Raw genomic sequence first — 21354 nt, 5'->3', positions numbered from 1 at the left:
CATCCTGACTTAACAAAACCTCCTGGGGAAACAAAGTATTTTTCATGTTGCCAATGTGAATTACAGCTTTTCCCCAGGGATCATTGATTCTCTTTGGCCTCTGTATACATCTAAGTAAAATGCAAATAATGCAAGGACACTTAACACAGCATCAAGTCATGAGCAAAGCCAGGGAATTTGCTGCTGTTCATTGGCAGTAGACAGTAGATGATGCCAAGGCCTATGCCCGCTGTCTGCTCTGGACCTGAATTTGAGAATGGACACTGGTAACCTTGTTTACTTCCCCTCAAAGTTCAGCGTCCCACCTCAGATTTAGGTCAAACACTGTTAAATGGAAGAAGGAGAGAGAGAGAGATTGTGACAAACACCTCAGTCACTGGTAGAGATCTGACTGGAATTCAGAGGCAAAGATGACACTGAGAAAGGACAACAGCAGAGAGACTTCTCAGAGCCTTAGTCTGGTGTTTCTCACATCAGGTACCATTTAGGCAGCTAAGAGAAGATGCTGACAGCTCTCACAGCGTGCCAGGCAAATGTAGACAGAAACAGAAAATAGTGTCTTAAATGGAAGCCAACAACCATTAACTCCTTAAGTCAGATTAAATCTGCACAGACTTGTCAGACTAAACTGAGTGTGGAGAAGCATCAAAGACATAATGAAGATATTTGTAAAAAGGGCAGGAAGGATTACCAGTCACCTGGACACAAGCATTTTTCTTCCTTTAACCCAGGTCCTTCTAAACATTGCTTTAGACACAGAAAAGTGAGTTGTGTATAAGGAGTCGAGGTCTACACTAGGAAGAATTATTGTAAGAAATGTTCATTGGAGTTAAACTAGTGCAGATTTTTTCATACCAATTAGAAGTACTCATTCTCATGATCTGACTCTCTCAAGAGCATTTGCCAACCCCAACTCTGTCCACTCCAAGAATTAAGGCACTATTACTTTTGTTGCAACGCCTCCAAAAATACTCTTTTTTTAGAACACCATATTTGCCCCTAATAACTGTATGCAGTCATTACTGTGTCCTCTATTTAAGACAAAAAATAACTACATTTTTAAAACCGATAAGAGGACAAGAATGCCTAGGGAAAATTGTGGGCATTATATGAACAAATAAGTATGCTCCAGCAAAATGACAAGCATCATTGTGCTAAATGAAAATGCTTGATTTTTACCCTAGAATCCATAACTAACCCTCTCTGTGAACCTCCAAAAGACTTAAACCTAGTTTGTTGCCTGTTCATAACTGAAGTAACAAGCTCAACTATAATCTGATTCCTCATGTTCCTGATATTTCAAGTAAACAGTTATACACTGCTTATGAATTCTTCCTAAATGCCTTTTTCTTTTCACTCAACATAGACAGACAGTCTGTATTATGTATGCAATTTCTCTTTAGATAGTCTCTTAATTGTACACTGAAACATTGCTTTTTCAAATTTCTCTTAGAACCAGAACAGCAGTCATTTCATACTGCTGACATTGTTTTAATTTGGTAGGGATTTGAATGACTCAGCACCACGTTCCTTATGATTAGGAAATGTTTTGCCATTTCACTTTATTATATATCAGTAAAATTTTATGCTCCCCTTAATGTGCCCTCCTGAGATGGGCTTGCCATAAAACTCATTATGTGCTGTTGCCATAGTTCTTTTGCTGATTTTTTCCATTGCTCAACACACATCACTAATGTAAGCCCCATTAATTCTTATTCCCTCAGCTAAGAATCTGACTAAAAAGCAAAGACTGAAATCAACTTCTAAGTTAGGAAGAAAATAACTGCTTGGAAAATTAGGGGGCAAAAAAAGCAGCAACACCCATTGCAATTGCTGTATGAAATTAAGAATTTTACAAATGCAAGAAGTACAGATTGTAGCTCATTTAAGATGGTCAGGACATTTCAGTTCAAAAATATTTGGCTTGTGCTTGCTCCTCCCAGATTTTTGTATCAATGCAAACATATGACTATGACTGTCCCCTTTTTCTGTCTGTATTCTCAGCACCTGCTGCACTTCTTCCATCCCATTTCCTCTTGACAAAGTCAGATACTGCTTCTGTCTCTGTTTCACTCTGCAGTTATGTGATTGATTTTACTCAGTGCATTTTCAGTATCCTGTAGGTCTAATTTATTTCCAGAGCACCCACACCTAAGAAAAAGCAAAGAGAGGTGCTAGAGGGTGATGTGTAATGGTAGGAGAAAACCAGTCCAGTGCAAATCAAAAGAAACTGATGCAAATGAGAGTGCAGGGTGAATTAGGGGGACATAGAAGCTTAGCAGAACATGGCTAAAGATTTGCACTTTAGCCCCTGCTCTCAGGGACTGCTTTATAATTCACAATCACCATAAAAAGACAAACAACAACAACTCTTATTGATAGCAAGGAATTTCAGGTAATGAGGGCTGTGCAAAGGCAGGAAAGGGCACTGAGCCAAGACTTCAATTCTTTCAGCCAGTGCTCTAACACTGACCTGAAGAAGAAAAAATAATGTACTGACACTTTTGAAAGAAGTTATACATATTATGGAAAGAGAAACCTGAATTCTGGAACTACTTAACATTTCAGGAATACTTAGTTTGGATCATCCTAGCAGGACCTATGCTCTGAGCAGCTTTACCCTTTCATGATGGAGATTCTTTCTGGACATGCTGAAGACCTACTGCCCCTTTGAGAACTTGAAAAGAAAATACGGCAGCTTTTCTGGACTTGAGATTTTTAGCATTTAATCTGGATTATGTGTCTGCAATTTCCTAAGTCATTCTTTAACATCTCAGTTCATAATCATACCAGAAATATTTTAAATAATTTTGATTTTTGATGCAACCAATATTGCAATTATTCCTATAATAATCAGACTTTAGATAGGCAACTTTTCATGCAGTCAGATATTCACGGGGCAGGCAGAGCTTTACTGATGATTCTGAGCTAGTTGTGAGAACAGGCACCATGTGTCTTAAAAACTGATGATGAATAATAAAGATATACAGACATTTTTATTTTCCAAAAGTTTTAAGGTAAATATGAGCAGGATTTCCTCCACATACGTGACCAAGAATTGTATTTTCTGTCTGCTCTCTAACAGCAAAAGCACACAGAAGATTTACTCACTGGCTTTACATATCGTCTCAGTTCTTCTCAACTTTCACAAGGTGGCCTTAAAATAGAACTCATATTCTGATTCATTCAGGACAAATTAAAAAAAGATGAAAAAATTGTAAATAACACTAACACACTAAGGGTATTTGAAGATCCTAGCAGAAAATCAAGCATTCAATTTTAAAATAAAGCTAAAATTTAAAGGAAGATACACCAACAAAGTTAACACTTAAATTTTTATTTAGGATTCATTCTTTAATATTTATGTCATATAATGTTATCATTTATGCTATATAATGTTATCATAATATCCCATGATGATAACATTTGTGAGTTTAACTGTATTCCAATAGTCTTGAAAGGTTTTTTTCATCTTGCAGAAAAACCACTAAAGGACAGCCACTGTAGTTCCAAATCAAAATTTCTCCTGATTCTTGTTCTCTTTCCACAGAAGCTGGTTTAAAACACTGCTCTGTTTGAGAGCTTTTAGACTGGATATGTCTTCACTTAGAACAGGCACTCCTTCACTTTGATCCTCAGCTTTTGCATCTTCACTGTCTGACAGCGTACACAGGAGTGTATCATTTTCATAGGTAGGAAAATAATACCTGAAAGCAACAAAACACGATTACTAGACAGTCACACATTTTGTTTGAGAGGCTGAGACAAGAATTTTAGAAAGGAAACATGAGCAAGTCTGGTTGTCTGGAATGAGAGTAAACAGTACACCCAAAAAGTCAACTTCGCAGTGCAGGTATCAACAGTGTAGAGGAGTCCTAGAGAAAGCTGACAACAGATGAGCCCTTCCTCCTATTTCTTCAACCATATGATACTACAAAGGAGACTGCAGATCCATATTTGTCCCCCAACAAAGGCTGAACTGAGGTGTTTGAGTTAGAACACTCCCTCTGCTCTACCACCTGGTAGAGAGCATCATTCCTGGACCCATACAGCCTACTTAGAGTCTGAACCAGTGCTTTGTTACACTGTCTCTCTATTTTCCATGGAAAAAACTATGGGTAAACTACCAATTGGTTTTGATGCCTCAAGTTAGGTAGACATCATGCATATATGTACACTAGACATGCAAAAGAAGGGATTTGACTTGGTTCTAGAACAATTTTGCAACAACAAACTTCTCTAGGGTAGTGAGTTGAAAGCGCAGATCCCATGTATAGGAACACTGCATCCTGGATGCAACTAGAAGAAGAGTAACCTATGTTCATTTTATCTTCAGACTGTATAGAGATTTCTAATTCTGAGTAGTTCTGAAAGCATTTATTATTTTATCTGAGCCACTAGAGTTCAGGAGCTCAGGGCACTGTTGTATTTGCAAACCCCAGAACTTTCAACTTACTGTTTCACAGAAATTATCAAGTAAAAGTATAAATGCTGGAAGAAATGTATTTGCCCTTACTGTGGTTGATCCCATGTAGACCTGGCTGGCAGGAATGCAATGTGTTTGGTCTCTTCCATATGACTTATCAATCCTCCTTTGGATTCAAATTTCTCCTGGCAGTTGTAACAACGACAATGATGGACTTCTCTTCTGATGAAATTCACTAGCTTTACTTGCTGATAGAAGTTCAGACCTGGGAAAGATGGTAGTGAACAAGTAACATAAGTCTTAATTTAAAATGCTTGCTTGGATTAAGCATAAGGATTGATAAGAGTTTACCAAAGACACCACTGCCTGCATGCTGTATCTTAGCAAATTAACTGAATAAGTGTTTATTCCCAGCTGCTGGGAAACCAACCCTTCTTTTAGTGCAAGAACTACAAACACTTTGTTTCCTCTCAGTCTGTCTTTAGGCTTAGTGACAGAGGTTCAGGAGGAGGCAAGTAGGTTGAAGAATCTTGGGAAATGAGAGAGAGGCTGACTATAGGCATTGTAGCCTGGCTTCCCTGGGCCAGCCTCAGCAGGCAGACAGGATGCACGGTTTGGAGGATCCCCTGCCCTCCCTGAGCACAGTGACTTCAGGGACAGGGGCAGTCCCTTTCAGCAGACCTGTCTCCCCTGTGACTGCCCCACATCCCCAGGTGTGACAGCTGTGAGCCCCTGCAGTGGAACCCAGCAGTGATGAGGACAATGGCTCACCCAGCACAGACATGCCACCAGGGTTAACTCAGCCTGTGCCCTGCAAAACAGCTGCTCCCATAAGGAAAAAAAATACAGCTCATTGTCACAGAAGGTTCCTTGTTGGAGGGGATGAAGGCCAAAATGCCAACCAGACTCACTTTTAGGGGAAGTCTGCTGCCTCCTTGGGGCTCAGGTTCAATGTGTGATGAGAAACCTTCCTGCCCTTATGGGTATCTGCTAGTGATTTTTCAGGTGGACAGCAATGAAGTTGAAACAAGAAATTCCAAGTCAATCAAGAGAGACTGCAGGGTCTTGGGAAGACTAGTTAAGGGATCAGGAATGTGAGCAGTGTTTCCCTCTGTCCTTCCAGTTGCAAGGAATAATGAGGGAAAAGCAGAAAGAGCCAGCAGATCAATACCTGGTTCCAAGCCTGGCGTCACTGGAAGAATTTGGGGTATTTGGATCATGGGTGTGTGAACATGACCCCAGGCCTACTGGTGACAGGTGAGATACACCTGAATCAGAGGGGGAAAGGGATCCTTGCACAGGAGTTAGCAGGGCTCATTGAGACAGTTTCAAACTAGATTTGAAGGGGGTAAGGGATCCTTGTGTCCTTGAGTCACCATGCCTAGAGATATTTTAAATAAGTGTAGATGTGGCACTCAGGGACATGGTTTAGTGGAGACTTGGCAGTGCTGGGTTAATAGCTGGCCTTAAGGATCTTAAAGGTCTTCCACAGCCTAAATGATTCTATTCTATAGCAGAAGGCAAACATTGGCCAAACAAAGCTGCTAGCTTGCAGGCAAGCATGAACAGGTATAACAATAATAACAACAACAATAATAGTAAAAATAGTAATACTTCCAAGTCTTCAGCAGCCAGACCTGGAACTCATAGAGCAGGTATTTGTAGAAGCTACTCTGCAAAAGAATCCAACGGGTCTAAAGAAAATAGCACACATCCTTGGCAGCAGGAACAGCTCCATAAAAAGAAAGTGTTCTTGGCTTGCTTTTGTAAGCCGGCAGAAACAGTTTCCATTATGGAAAAGTTAAATGTCTCTACAAAAATAAAACAGATAAACTTGTTTTCCACTATTCTTATGATGTGGTTTTCTCCACACTAGTGGCAAATGCTGACAATTACAGCCCCTCTTACTCACCATGCTCTGACTTTATTTTAGGAAAGTGAAATCCATGTGATTTCTGGAGGAAAAAAAAAGGGAAGGAAAAAAAAATAATCTTATTTCCACTACTTCTACTATTCCAAGTTAAAAACAGCTCAGCTTTTCATGGGCTGACACAGACATATACATGAACACACATACACAAAAGCATGAATGCATGAAACAAACCCCAGAAGTCTTGGCTCATCAGAAACTTTTGCATTCATATTTAATACTGTTAAATAGTTTATTAAAACTGAAACACAGATGCTAACCATAAAATATATTAAATCATGAAACCACTATGATGTAAAAGATGTTATTTCTTTACTGCCTGTAGCAGTCTGTACACTTACAAGTAATAGCTAGTCATACTCTTAATGTAAAGCTTGACTTCTCTGCATGTTTTAAAGAATAGATGCTGGAGGTCCTTTAGTTCTGTGCTGAAGAGGGCATTTTAGTGCAGCAGCTGATTTGACCTTAATAAAGATGTTACAACCACAATTTTTAATTCCACACTAATGAAAAAGCTGTTATTTAAAAGAACTCTTACCTGCATGTGAAGATAGAGTTTTTCTGTGGTGTCTGCTTGCTGTTCACAAAACAGGCAAACTGCACATACAGGATGCTCTTCCCAGTCAGACCAATCTCTTATGAATAAAAGTCAAAAAGATTCATTTAGTCTTAGGAAAGAGAAGAGACATTTTGAGAAGGGCAATTCAGATTCTGCTTTCACAACACTAGAAATAAATCCAGAGAAACTGAATATTTTAAAGGGGTGGAAAAGACAGTGTGGATTTATAGCTGGATACATGATTACAATCTGGTGTAGAGTCTAAAAAAATTAGAAATTTGAGAAAGACTGAGCAGTTAATATTGGGTAATTTCTATGCAGACAGTCATTTAATCCTACTTTAAACTGTCTGCACTAATAAACAGAATCCTAACTTCAATTTCTATCCAGTTTGGCAAGTCATTTAATATTGCCTTCAGTATTTATTTTCCTGAGGTCTTTTAAAATTCCTGTATACCTTTCTAATCTTTCAATACACCAGCCAAAGTAATAACCATCAGGCAGAGCTGACTCTAAGTGTTATTTACTTATGAAATATTAATTACTCACTTATGCTACATTTAGACAAGTACACAGAGAATACTTTACCAAAACATTTAAATCCTAATGCTGCTGAGAGACAGAACTATTACTGCACCAGACAGAGTCAAGTAAAATTACCCTCAAGTCACAGAGAGAATCAGGAAGATCAGGGACCTTGATTCCCATAAATTACTCTCTGATTATTCAATTTGCTATGGCCAAGGAAATCACCTCTGCAGTGATCTGAGGGCCTGGACCACAGAAGAATGCAGAGGAGGTGGAAGTTGCCCTGAATCAGCACTGCTGAGAGGCTTCCTTTGAAATCCTTCTTTAGTCTCTAGTTATTACTTTTTAATCAATTTTTAATACAATTTCTTCTTCATACTGACACTTCTGATGCTTACTTTTAATTTTTAAATTTGAGCAGAATCTGTTCAACTGTTTTCTGGTGCAAAATTAAACAACAATGCATTTTGTCTACATCATTACAAAGACAGAAGGCTCTTGTTTGAGCTCTAAGGAAACAAAAAACAAGCTTGTGGTTGAAATATGGAATTTACAGCGCTCATTGCTGAGAAGTGTTTTTAATGAGGACAATTTGGAGCTGATTTGATTGGCTTAAATGAATTTAAACTGTGTGCTAACTGTGCACAGCATTTTCCCTGCAACTACTTCAAAAAATAATGGTCCTGCAAGTCTGTGTAATGGATACATAAGTAACTCTTACTCTTCTAGGCTATCGAGTAATTCCCGGTCATCCTCTGACTGCACTTCCTCCCAGGACTTTCCAAATTCCTGGGGGGAAAAACAAAAGAAAAGACAAAAACATCTCCTAATTCTCATCGCACATTTTCACTGAACTGAATGAACATCTCAGAAGTCACAATCAATATCTTATTTTGGATCACTTCAGTACTGCTGTGAGTAAAAGGTAGTCATACAACACTACTTTAGTAAGAATTTTTAAAAAGATGATTTGGCACAGAGTTCTCAAGAAAACCAGCGGTGCAATGTTGTCATTATATTGCAAAGGTTTCATATTCTTGTCTCCTTATTGCAAGAGTTTCATACCTCCTTGATGTTTCTCATGGGCATCTCCTCTAAGCACTGCCTCTGTTCTTCCTGCAGTACCCAACCAACTCCAGTGCCCCTCAACCAACCAATCCACTCTTTTATAACACTCTTCTTCTTATTGGTGACAGCTGTGGCCTGTGAAAGTCAGACCTGCTCCTAACCTCTAATAATTAACCCAGCTGCAATTCCTTGGGGGTAAGATTACTTTCTATACTACCTCTATTTTCTTATATTCTATCCCCCTACAGTGCAACACTTCCCAAGTGTTCCTGAGGCAGGTATGTTATCAATACCTCAAGTTTGCCCTCCCACTTGCTCGATCCACCTGCCCACCTTGCCTTTCCAGCAGCAGGTGCTGCTCCATGCAGCTGCCCCACGTGGGGCTCCAGCTGCAGCACGCAGAGCTGTCCTTGCCAAGGCTGTGCCAGTGCAAACAAAAAACATTCCCTGCAACTACTTCAGCTTAGCTGAAGTGCTCCAGAAAGTGCTCCGGTGTCGGCTCAGCCAGTGTGCTCCAGAAAGCAGGAGAGCCAGGGCACAGAGCTCCACTTTGTCTTCTCTCCTCTTCTCAGGCATGAACGTAAGCACATCTATTCATGGTGTTCTGTTCCTCCTTTTGCTTTCTGTGTTGTTTATTTATACCTTAAAGACCTTCAGCAAGAAGTATATCACAATACATTTGTGCAGCCTTCAGCACAATGGGAGCACTCTCAGCAGGACTGAGATATAAATAACAGGCAATAAAAAGCTGAAGGGCTCTACTCAAATACCAGCAGTGATCTTTAGCTAGTGTTTTTCTTTCTTGGGATTCTTCTTGCCTTTAAAAATAAACTCAAGTAAACTAACCAGTAATCAGAATAGTATTTTTGAACCTGATGGCTATGGAGGATTCACAAAGATTACAACTGATGATCTTGTCCCATAAAAAAAAAGACAGCTAATAAAAAGATAATACTTTAGTTGATTTTATTGAAATATCCCTACTAATAAATATATTTAATATCATTCTTAGTAACAAGTGTGATTATTGCCTTTATGGGTGTTTGGAAAAAGAAGGAAAAGATATCCATCATTTAACAATTTAATGAGAATTTTTAAAGTTGTTAGTGTCTATCAGGAAAATGATAAACAATTGTCCCTAGACAGCTCTAAACATAATGTCATCATATATTACAGAATGAAAATTGTGTAATTAATTCAGTGATACTACATGGTAGTGTGTAAGCTCTCTGAGTGAGAGGGGAGACTCATTAATGTCACCATTACTGTGAGATATCATGAAGCCATTAACACCTCTCACCACATGTTCTCCCAGCTGCACACTCCTTTCCTATGTCTGCTAATGCTAGCACCTTAATGAGCACATAGGGGCTCACAACCACTGCAAAATGAAGAGGAATGCTCACCATGTTTCCCCTTACCACCTCAAAGTGTATCAGCACAAGAGAGTATGTTCAAAACAGCAGCCTTAAGTTTCACCTTTTAATTGAAGGTGAAAGGGAAAAAACATGCCTGAGCTTTGTTATTGCTGATGTTTTTAATGGTGTTTCTGTGAAGAAGGCAGAGAGGGAGCTTGTAAGATGTCTCTGTTTCCCTCATCTATTTATATTCAGAGGTGAAAAAAAGAAAAGGAAAAAGCTAAAAGCTAACCAGGTCTTGTATCACTGGAAAATTGCATGGTGAATGGATAACTAGGAACACTGTGATGAAAGTGGCAGGAGACTGAATCTGAGCAATTGGGTGGAAAAGAGTTCTTTGAAACATTCCTAAAAATCCTTCAGTTTTTTTTTTAACACTTTTTCAGTTCTCCAGCTTGATGGGCATCTGGGACCAAGGGTGCCTTTGTTAAGTATTCAATTTTATTTGCTTTTTCATCCAAGATGCAAGAGCTGTCAGGAATGATCTCTAGAGATTCCCAAGAAATTCTTAACAAAACCAGAGAAAAAATGAGACTTGACATTGCTAATAGTTCAAACACTAGAAAATGCATAATTTAAAAAACCCTGAAGGCCTTGCTATATATTGAAGAAAAAACAACTTTTTCTTTTAAATACTTTCTGTGTGCCTCACAGAGAGGATGATGCTATAGAAAAATGAGAACATGCAAATGTGTGTGGTTTGATTAATTCCTCTTCCAAAATGTAGTCTAAATGCACAGAGATGAAGTGCCTCACTGGCAATTTACCTTTGCAACTAGAGTGCAGTTCTACAGGAAGAAAGTCTGTGTGCCTCACTGAGGCAACACATCCCAGCTTGAAAAAAGTGCAGAGATGGGAGAAACTAGAAACAGCAGCTGGTATCTCAAGCAGTGTTCCCTGAAGAGCAGTTCCCAAACTACATGCAAATGGAGATCCAGGCCTGTGCAGCTCACAAACTCCAAACATATGCTGATTTCCCCTGCAAATTTTCCCTTTTTCTCACCTGCCTTGCTGTGATGATCTGAGTTATGTTATGTGGTTTATATTGCTGCAGGACACGAGATGGTGTGTCAGGAAGAGGAGATGGCCTTACCCCAATGTTAGTTAATCCACATTGGATGAATTTCAATATGAAGCATTCCCCAGCTGGGGGATTTTATTAAATCTTGAATCATCACCGACTTATGAAGAGTTCCCTTTACTATTTTACAAAATAAACACTACAAATCAAAAGAGGTTAAATATAAAAAGTGATTCCCATAATAAAATATTCTTCCCCTGGCCCCCAGATAATAGTGATGACCTAGAGCTTGGCAATAAGGAGAAAATATCTTTTTGAGGAAAATAAAGGCTTTATGAAACAAGCTTTCTAGTAAGTAGCAGGTACCATTTCTCAGCTGCCTAGTTCAGTTATAAGTGTATTAATTCACTGATGCTACATACTGTATATAGATACATGCCATTAGTCAATTTGAAAACAGACATCTGGCCTTCCTGCAAAGGATACTCCCTACCTAAAAGTGCTGCTGGTAACAATCAGGTGAATACAAAAAGGAAGGTCTTGTCAGTCTGGGTTTGCCTCTGTTCCTCTGGGAATAAGAGAGTTTTAATACTGCCTTCTGTTCTTTCATGGCCTCCAGCAGGCACCACATTACAAAGTTCTTCTCTCTCCATTTTTACTTGGCTCTTTGTGCAAGGTGTGCCATGGGGCCACAGGATAATACACACAGAGAAACAAGGAAATTAGGTGCTTTTTTTTTTTAAGAAAAGAAAATAAGGAATTCTACATCTATATATCATAAATATGTTGTTGCTTAGTTCTTTGCACTCCAGTACCAGTTCATGTCTCTGAATTAACACTTCAAGCCATTCTGTAGGATTGGTATAATCTTCCACAATTACACAATACAGTCAAAAGACCTCCAAATCCACTGGGGAATCATTTCAGATGTGATATGTAAACCATGTTTGTGTCTTTGAAACTGTATAATCCCCTGGACATTTACAGCAATGTGAAACACAGACCTCTAACACTCATTGGGAAAAATGAGTAAATCTTGATAGTACACATTAAAAAAAATTCTGGTAAGTTGTGAGGTGTTAGGGGAGAGAAAGAAAATCACTACATTGAGCCATTACAAAAAACAGATCTTGTGCAACATCTAGAATTTACTGAATATAGCTGCAGCTTGAAAAAAATCCATCCTATCACATTTAATATAATCTACTGTAGAGCATGTATGTGCTCTACAGAATATCTCCTCCTTAAAATGTAAATGCCAATCTACTGAACTCCTAGTGAAGAAACTGAGGTTGTTCCTTTTAGTCTTCCTGTCTCTGTGCAGAAAAAAAAGGGTTGTAAAAGGCTGTTTGGAAAGCAAACACTTTCCATTATGTAGGAACATTCCAAAAAATCTCCTGTGAGCAAACATGCATTTTATTAGTGAACCATCTTATAAGTGTTTAAGACAGAGTTTTTAGTCTGTTTTTGACCTTTAAAAAAAATTCTTCCTTTAAAAGAAGAAACGTCAGAAATTCTGGTGTGGGTGTAGTCAGAAGGATCAGAAAGGCTGAGTAGAAACAGTCCCCTGAGTAGACTGTAGTGGAGACAACTGAAAATGTGTGGAAAGACAATGTGGCTGTAGCAGAGCATGTAGAGCCAGACAAAGAATTGTGATCATTCAAGTATGTCCCAGAAGACATACTGGCACAGATCTTGCATATGCAGTACCCACTGCCCAATTTTAAACATTTTGGTGATTTGACATAGCTTATCTGAGTCATATTTACTGTTGTCTGTAATTTCCAGAACATGAAGGAATGCATGTCTGAGTGATGCTACTCAGTGACCAGCACCTGAGCTGGATCAGGCTGGCACAGGAAGGCACCCTGCCAGGTGCTGGCCAGAATCCCAGCTGCAGGCAGAGGGGACCAAGGCCCTGGCTGTGAAAGTCTGCATGGTCTGGGGCCACACAAGCAGCAGCATCACTCAGAGCACACCTGCATGTGGGTCAGCAAGCACAGAACACAGACCATCCTCAGGTGATATGGGCAAGACCACCAGCTTTGGAGCAACTGGAAAAAACAGGTTAGGTATGTGAATATCAGCCTTGCTGTCATATTTACTTTGGCATATTCTGCTTATTAACATGGCACAGCCATTGTGTCTGTATCCATGTTATGACCTCCCTGTCTCTCCCATGTCTCTCAGATTTCTCAAGTAGTGCTTCATGGTTCTCAGAGATTCTGGGGAGTCACCTAGCTCAATTTCCTGATCTAAGATGGAACAGATTAAAATGTAAACAATGAATGCAAATGAGAGACAAAAGATCATTTAAAAAGATGCCAAGTTCTGAAAACATAATATTTCATGCAGGACAAGCAGAGAAGATAGAAACTACTAAAATCACTTAAAACAATTATATGAAATTAAAATCTGTTAACTCCCAAAGGAGAAGTAAATGCTCAGTTCTGTGGAGGATCTAAGAACATCTACCCTACACAGCTTCACAACTTTTTCCTCACTGTGTAGCAAATACAGGTCAGTTTTCAACATTGTGGCATTTGAATATCTAGGAAAAAACCTCCAGGTCTCAGATCATTGATCTTTGGAAGAAAAATATAAAATGTCACCAAGGGAAATCATTCTGTCTTGGTTAGAAGGGGCTTGGCAGAGCATTAAACATATAAATTTTTGTTCTCAGTATTAAAGTAACACCCATGGAGAGAAATTAAAAGGAAAGAGTAGGTAAAACAGTCATGAATGCCTATTTATAACCTGGATATTAGCACATGTAGAAGGCACAAAGACTACTTCAGGTGAACCACAGTTATTTCTGGGACAGAACTTAGCAGCTTTTGAAGCAGCTCCTATACTCATAAGTTGAAGGCAGCAAATGAAAATCTGTTACATACACATGCACACTCTCTCAGAGGTCTGAGATAAAAAAATATTTAGCAACATACACCTACCTGGAGGCTAAAAACTAACTGTTTTTCTTTCATCTCTGTGTCTTTCATTTTCCTCCTCTTTGCATTTAATTTATCCTCTGAAGAGCACTTCCAGCTTCAGGTTTGTAGAAAATGAGCTCGAAGCCAACTTGCTTTAAGTTAGGCCTCCATTTACTTAATTGCTCAATCTCACCTTCCCTTCTGTTTTTAAAGCAGAGACTGAGCACTAATGACATGATGATTAGTGTCTCTTCAAGCTACACTCTTGCATCTCTCAAAATCAAGTCTCAAGAAAAAATGTTTACTAGTGCTTAGTTTGACAATTATCCAGAATATAACACCATAAATGAGCATACTTCTTAAGAATACTTCACTTGATTTTTGACCTTTATACTAATTGCTAGTTTGGATTTATTCACTTTTAACTAGATAATGTCTGTATCTCTTTAGTCAATTTGCTAATTATTCACAGAACTACTTACCAAGTAATTAATGATATAGAATTTGTCATATTCTTTATTTTTGGCATTGATTCTGCGATGCTGCTTCTTTCTCATGTGATCTTTAAGTGTGTTTTTGTCTCTGAAGACTTTTTCACAGTATAAACACTGCAAGCTAAGATAAAAAGGTAAACATGTTAAACTGAAAACAGTGTAAAATAATAAACTTAAATAAGCTGGAGTTATATATAGTACGATTAACCTAAGCATGTCACAGCAAACTGAAAGAAACAGAAAGCTTATTTGAAAAAAAAAAAAATTACAAGATAATCTTAGATCACAGTAGAGTCAAACAGAAATAACAATCACAAAAAATGAAAAATATGGATAACAAAAAATTTTACTATTTGCCCCATATGCAAAGTGGGAGAAAAGTCTGATTACCCAAAGCAGGCACAGAAAGGCTGCTGATTGCTCACTGTGTGAGCTCTGTAACTCAGCATGGACTTACACTAACATCCAATCCATCTGTAATTGCTCCTTTTTAATTCAGATTGAAAAGAAACAAACTGTGAACACACTACTTATCTTTTGAAACAATCTAAATTAGCTAAACAGAAAGTTTTTATAGTTGTACCTCAACAGGGAGGGCAAATGAAAGTTTGCCAGGGTGGTCAATGGGTTTTGAAATCCTAAGTAAAATTCTGTAAGTAAATTCATATCCACACACACAGAGTAGTAAATATAATTCACAGACAGACATACATACACATAGGTACCTGCATATATGTATGTACATAGACAGGAAAGTATTATTTAGGTGTATATACACATTACTTAAGAAGGTGAAAACATTCATTAACAAATGAGAATTTTACCACAGTATGTATTTCAGAGCAATTCAAACAAAACAGAACATGCATTGCCTTAAATCAGCATCATAAAACTGTTTTGCTTCCAGATTCCCCTCAGATATTTTGTGTGCAGCAGGAATTCAGGATTCTCAGTATCATTCTGCCTTTCAAGACATTTAAGAAGTTTTGAGCTCTCCCTATGCTTGCAGACTTCAAATCAAGATTGCCTTGCTGGGGAATCATAGGTCTGATGCCAGAATACATCTATGAATTTTAATATCTGCTTTGCTCCACCTGCTAACAGCAAAGTGTTTGCTCTACTTGAGAAAGGCATTCCCATGAAGAGTACAGAAGGCTTTCTGTCAGCATACATAATGCAGTCTTATTTGCCTGAAACAAGATTTTTCTCCTCTAGTAATTTATTCTCAGGTACTATTCTACTAGCATAGCTAATATGTTTATTCTCAGCTGTAGGGGGAGTGGCCTTTCACTCCTCTGGACACAATTTCAGCATGTGCATCAACTACAGAGAGGATCAGGTTTGAGAAAACTGCCTTGAACTGAAAGCCTCAGGCCCTACTGATGAACAGTAGAGCTGCAAATTATCAGTGAGCATGGTAATTCAGTGCATTAGGCAACACCAATGATAAAAGAGAAGGCATTCTTAAAATGTCTTCTTTTCTGGGGAAAGTTAACATGTGTCTATCCCCTTCTGCTCTGGGTTGGCTCTCTAAGCAGTACAAAAGGGAGAGAGCAAACATCCCACAGTGATGGTAGATGGAGGCAAAAGAAGACTGGAACAAGGACTCTGTATTCAGCAGTTAAGGAGATGTTTAGCAAAAAGTTTGTCACGATGAGAAAGAACATTAATACTAACACTTATGAGAAAAAGGCATGTGCTATTATTGATGTCAAACTGTGCAACACCTACCTGAAACATGGCACTTGACTTCATACTATTAACTGTTAGGAACTGGCTTTCAATAAGGCTACACAAAGACTTCTAAGAGGACTCATAATAAACTTACATGTTCTCTTTGCTTCTTCTTAACTAGTCACAAATGTGGAATTCATTTTTACTATTTCCAAGTTAAAAGAAATACAACCCAAGTTTATTGAAAACAAACAAAACTCTACTTACTTGTCAAGCTTTCCCTGCAATACAGCCAAAAACTCATAGCAGTTCACAATGTTATCTGGCAGCCCAATGTTAAAGGCATGCTCTCTTGCCATATGATTGAGAAGAACAGATCTACAAAAGACATTCAAATAGAATGTTACATATTTTTGCATATACTTAAGAATAATTTAATTACTTATTTAAAATACACCAATGGCTCTAAAACTGCATAAAAGCCAGTGTTAAATAAACAGTAATAGTCTTGCTGCCACTGCTAGGAAATAAGAATGCAATTTTATTGAAACAGGAAGTTTTTCATTTTCAGCTCTGCTGAATGTTCAGTAACATTTCAACTGCTCCATCCACATGCATGAAATATAATCCTTTAAATGAAAATTACAATATAGTTTATTTTGACCCTCGCTGTTAGCAAAGCTCATTCATTACTCTGTATAAGCAAATCACATTTCAAACAACCCCCTTGAGAAGCATTCCAAAAAGCCCTTTGTCAGACTTCTCTCTGCTGGTTAGCAGAGCAGAAATTCTTGGATGCAATGTGCTTTTACATCAATATTGCTTCACACAGCACCAGCGACATGAATGGCACTCAAAAGTGTACACAAATAAAATAATGGATGTTTAAATAAGATATTCTTCTGACAGACATATACTGGTAAATTCCTTAGGTGCCCAACCTCTCTATATGCCTCAGCTTCTGCTTTTGAGGACTAAAGAAATATCTGAATGTTGATGCTTGGTTTTACCTGGTCCAGGCATGATTTTCAAACATGCCCTCTGCCTGTCAGACTCAGGAGGAAGCAGAGGATGTCACCAGGCAGCAGAGAGGGACACTCACAGAACATTGGGATGACCTGCAGGAAAATGACCCCTGGTGCTTCTATCTGTCCAGATTACCAGAACTACCCATGCAAGCAGACTTACCCTCCCCAGCTGAAACTGGTTTACTCTGAATAAACACAGTTCCTTTGGAGCATGCACTTCAGTGCAATTCTTGCTCACACTTGACTGATGTTGTAAAGCCCTCTGTTCTCACTCTAATTTTCCTCTCCTCTTTTTCATTTGATATTCAAATTCACGCTAGTTAGGTGAGTTTTAAACAAGAAAATATACAACTGGATGAAAAGTTTTTTTAACCATCACACTGGCTTACACAGCTGTCCTTGTCACTAAAACAGTTGCAAAAAGAAGTTTCTCTTTAAAATGGTTTGTTCCCAACTCCAGCATACTGTGTAGTAGAAATAATTGCACTGGAATAAATAAAAAAGTTTGAGAAGTAAGACAGAATCTATTTAAAATGCCACTTCAATTGAAAGAAATACATAAACTATACCTTAAAGTTAATTCTAGCTTCTGAGTCCTACCATTATGCATTAACTGGTTCAATGACATTGAAAACATAAACAAAGATGCCGAGCAGGTATCAAAAAATAAAACAGAAGCAAACAGGGCAATAAACAAACCTGTTTCCTGTGAATTCTTGATCACAGAACATACACATACTATGAAAACTTGTGTCATATCTCTCTTGTTGTTGCTGTTCTAGAATTTCTCTCTATGAAAGGAACAGATATAGTTATTCAGACAAAACCATAGTCATAAAATCATTCCATCACGTAAGTTTATTATACATATTTATCCTTACTTGTAACAATGAGCATATAAAATTGAAATGTACTGCTGGCACAAACCAGATGTTAGTATGTTTTGAGTGAGGGTTCTCACAGATATTCCAAATTTTTCCAAAGGCAGTATGTGTCCCAGCTAAGCTCCAGTAAAATTATCTTAACTTTATATACATGGTGTATGGAAATAAATACAGTCCAGGGTGAGATCTTATGCAACTATTTAAATAATTTTGTATAAAATGTATCAGTTTAATGTTTCTAGCTGTGATTCAGTTTTACCTCTGGTATCAATGAGCAGGTTTATGGGTAACCACCTAACACCCCATGGACTGGCAAATTCAGTCCTACACAGCTACTTGCAGGCGACCTAGAGGGCTTTTTCCTGATAGAGGACACAGCCCTGGCAATTTCTGTAAGAAGCTGTGGCACATGCCACAAGCACTCCTGATGTTGCATTACACTGAACTGGACTAACACCTTCTTCCCTTCCAGTGTATATCTCCAACCTCCTGAACCTTGTCTCAGCCTCAGATTGTGACAAACTGGGGATCATACACAAACAGCTCTTCCTGGGAAGCTGGGACAGTCTTGGTGAAGACTCCTCTTTGGGGTCTTTACTTACTGGGAGAAAGAGAAGCTCCTTCTCCTAAAACTACCAGTCAGATGATGGGTGAATATCTGTATGCATGACAGCAGGACAAGAGTTGTTGCAGGAAATATGTATTGTCAAAGATTAAGTCTGGGGATGTTAGTTTTTTTATTTAAAGAAAACACCCAAGTGCCTTATTCTGACACTGCCCCTCCATGTATCCTCAGTTTTGCTGCCAGGACTTCCTTGCCTGGCAGTGCTTCACAACTAGGAAATCTTTGTCAAGACTGTGTTTTTCCAAAAGACTGTATCTGTTTTGTATTTCACAGCCTTGTCAGCTATTTCAGCAAGCTGTGCTCTCTAACCTACTTCAGGCTCATTCCTTGGACTCTCTCAATACATCACAATCACCATTATGTCTCTGCATGACATCCACCTTGGCTAGCTCCCTGCTGCAATACAGCCTGAAATATTCCTAAACTGCAGTTTCAAAACTGCAGAATGAAATGCTTCAGGCAGCACATTTTAAAGACAGCATTTGTCCTTGTTTGGGCTTGCTGTTGGAGACAGCAGTTAGGATTCAAAGGATGCAGAAAATTCACAAAAAGTTGTATAGTTCTGGTCTTTATTCTATGCAACTCACATGAGCCCATTTGCCAGCTCACTTAATTGCTGGACTTGTCTGGAGGTAAAAGGATTTACAAAGCAAAATATCTATTTAACTTGCAAGTCAACACCCAGATTGCAGCAAAGGGAAATGAAAAAATAAACAGACTTTATTGCTGTAACTAAAGCAGTGACTCCATTAGCCCCAACTACAGCTGCAGCTCGATTTCACAAAATCCATCTGTAAAAACCGAGGATACAATTCTGAAATTCAAAACAGTGATAACTGCAAACGATTTTGCACCAAAATAAAAATGCATATTTCTTTCTTTCCTAATTTAATTACTCTGTAAACAAAACCAGCACTTGCTTTGGGTTAAATTCTCCACTCATTCCAGAGTTTGAGGAAATGTCTACTTGCAGAGCAGATGAGATTGCTCACCTGCCAACAGACTCCTCATGCCCTTGGCATTGCAGTGGAGAGAAGGCTTAGTTGGTACAGAACTGCATAGTAAGAAACACCACAAAATCAGAAACAAATGCCCTTTAAAAAACAAAAAGGTACACTCCAATTTATAGCAGCCAGGAGATATTATTTGTAATAAGATAGTTCTATGTAAACATCAGCTGCACACAACCCTTTTTCCTCCCTGAAAGCCACAAACATGATATACACTTGGGAAACAAGTATCATTATGACACTGCATGCCCACATGTCTTTCACAAACCCAAAAGTTTTGTAGAAAACTGTACAAGATACAGAGAAGTGCAGAAATGATGCACTGTGAAGAACCACTAAATAGCATTCCTCAACCTCAAATCACCTAATCATTGAGGTTGCAAGGATCTCTTGAGAGCAACAAGTCCAACCCCTGTGCCCAAGCAAGGTCACCTCTACCTGGCTACCCAGGAGTGTGTTGAGTTTTCTTTTGACTGTGCACAGAGGAAGAGTTTACAACCTCTCTGGGTAACTTGTTCTAGTGTTTGACTACCCTCCCAGTAAAAAAAAAAAAAGTGTTTCTTTGTTTTCAGGGGGAATTTCCTGATTTTTAATTCATGCCCATTAACTCTTATCCTGTTGGTGGGCTCAGGTGAGAAGAATCTGTCTCCTTTTTCATTCATCAAGTATTTATACACATCACTAAGTTCCCCCCTGAGCTTTGTCTTCCAGACTCAACAGTCCAAGCTGTCTCAGCCTCTCCTCCTATGCAGGATGTCACAGTCCCTTGAGCATCTTTGTGCCCCTGCACCAGAGCTGCTCAAGGAAGTCCATATCTTTCTTGTACTGGAGAGCCCTGAGCTGGACCCAGCACTGCAGATGTGGTCTCAGCAGTGCTGAGTAGAGGGGAAGGACAATCTCCCTTGACCAGACTGCTACACTCTTCCTAAACCAGCCCAGGATGTTGTTATCCTTCTTCACCATGAGTGTGCCCTCCAGCACAGGACTAATCAAAGACAGAATGTAAGGCAGATAAACCAGGAGACAAGTCATGAATGGTTTGGATAATACTAAGGACAAATTCTTCACCATCTCTTCTAATACAAAAACCTGCCAGGTGTGACATGACAGGTTCAAAATGACCAAATACAAGGCTCTCTCCCAGTGTGTGGTCAAGCTGCTGCACAGCTCACTCCTGCAAGTAGTGGGGATCCTGGAAGGTGTTGTGGGTTTAGAGTTGGAGGCTCATATTACTGAATTCAGAAATTTTTGAGCTGCCAATTGCAGGAGACAAAGTGATTATTTTGGGAAAGGATCACTGCTAGATCAGAAGACAGCAAATACCAGAGACACTTAGCTGCTGTCAAGGGTAAGATTTTGATCCAGACAAACCTTTTTTATTGATCCCAGACAGCTTTGGAAGGGAAGCATCCTAGGCATGACTGCATCAGCTGGCTTTTTGAATCTATGCTAATCCAGTGGGCCTATATAGGAAGGCAGGTTTCAGTTCAGATAACTCTAATTCCATGGGAAATCTCCAGTTGAAGAACTACCACCAGAATTTCTCCTTTTCAGAAGCTGGGATCCTATGGAAAGCTGTGTAAGACTTGTATATATTCCTCGAATTCTGGAGATTCACTAGTCATGTACTTTAAGCTGAAGAATATTACTGTTGCCAGCAAGCAGGAATAGCACTCACAGAGTAGCAGAACCAACTGGATTTTGCCTGCCAATCCCAATTTCCCTAGGACTAGAACTTGGGTTTTGTAAGGTTCTCCTT

The 21354-nt window shown here is 38.9% G+C and overlaps 1 protein-coding gene across 2 annotated transcripts in view; it reads right to left on the bottom strand.

The window, feature by feature from the left end:
- Positions 1 to 2931: 2931 nt before the first annotated feature.
- Positions 2932 to 21354, bottom strand: part of ZNF277 (zinc finger protein 277) — a 41956-nt gene continuing 23533 nt past the window's right edge. Inside the window, exons 5-12 of one of the 2 annotated variants that reach the window (XM_058023633.1) lie at positions 17776 to 17867; positions 16316 to 16426; positions 14363 to 14495; positions 8165 to 8232; positions 6895 to 6991; positions 6339 to 6381; positions 4517 to 4691; positions 2932 to 3707 (exon numbers count right to left, since the gene is read on the bottom strand). In XM_058023633.1, the coding sequence (XP_057879616.1) occupies positions 3515 to 3707; positions 4517 to 4691; positions 6339 to 6381; positions 6895 to 6991; positions 8165 to 8232; positions 14363 to 14495; positions 16316 to 16426; positions 17776 to 17867 (912 nt within the window). In that variant the 3' untranslated portion in view covers positions 2932 to 3514. The remainder of the gene's footprint in view (positions 3708 to 4516; positions 4692 to 6338; positions 6382 to 6894; positions 6992 to 8164; positions 8233 to 14362; positions 14496 to 16315; positions 16427 to 17775; positions 17868 to 21354) is intronic. The other variant, XM_058023634.1, reaches the window with a different exon arrangement.

The sequence above is a fragment of the Melospiza georgiana genome, chromosome 4 (assembly GCF_028018845.1).
Source record: "Melospiza georgiana isolate bMelGeo1 chromosome 4, bMelGeo1.pri, whole genome shotgun sequence".
NCBI classification, from domain to species: domain Eukaryota; kingdom Metazoa; phylum Chordata; class Aves; order Passeriformes; family Passerellidae; genus Melospiza; species Melospiza georgiana.
This window is presented reverse-complemented; position numbering and strand designations above follow the sequence as displayed.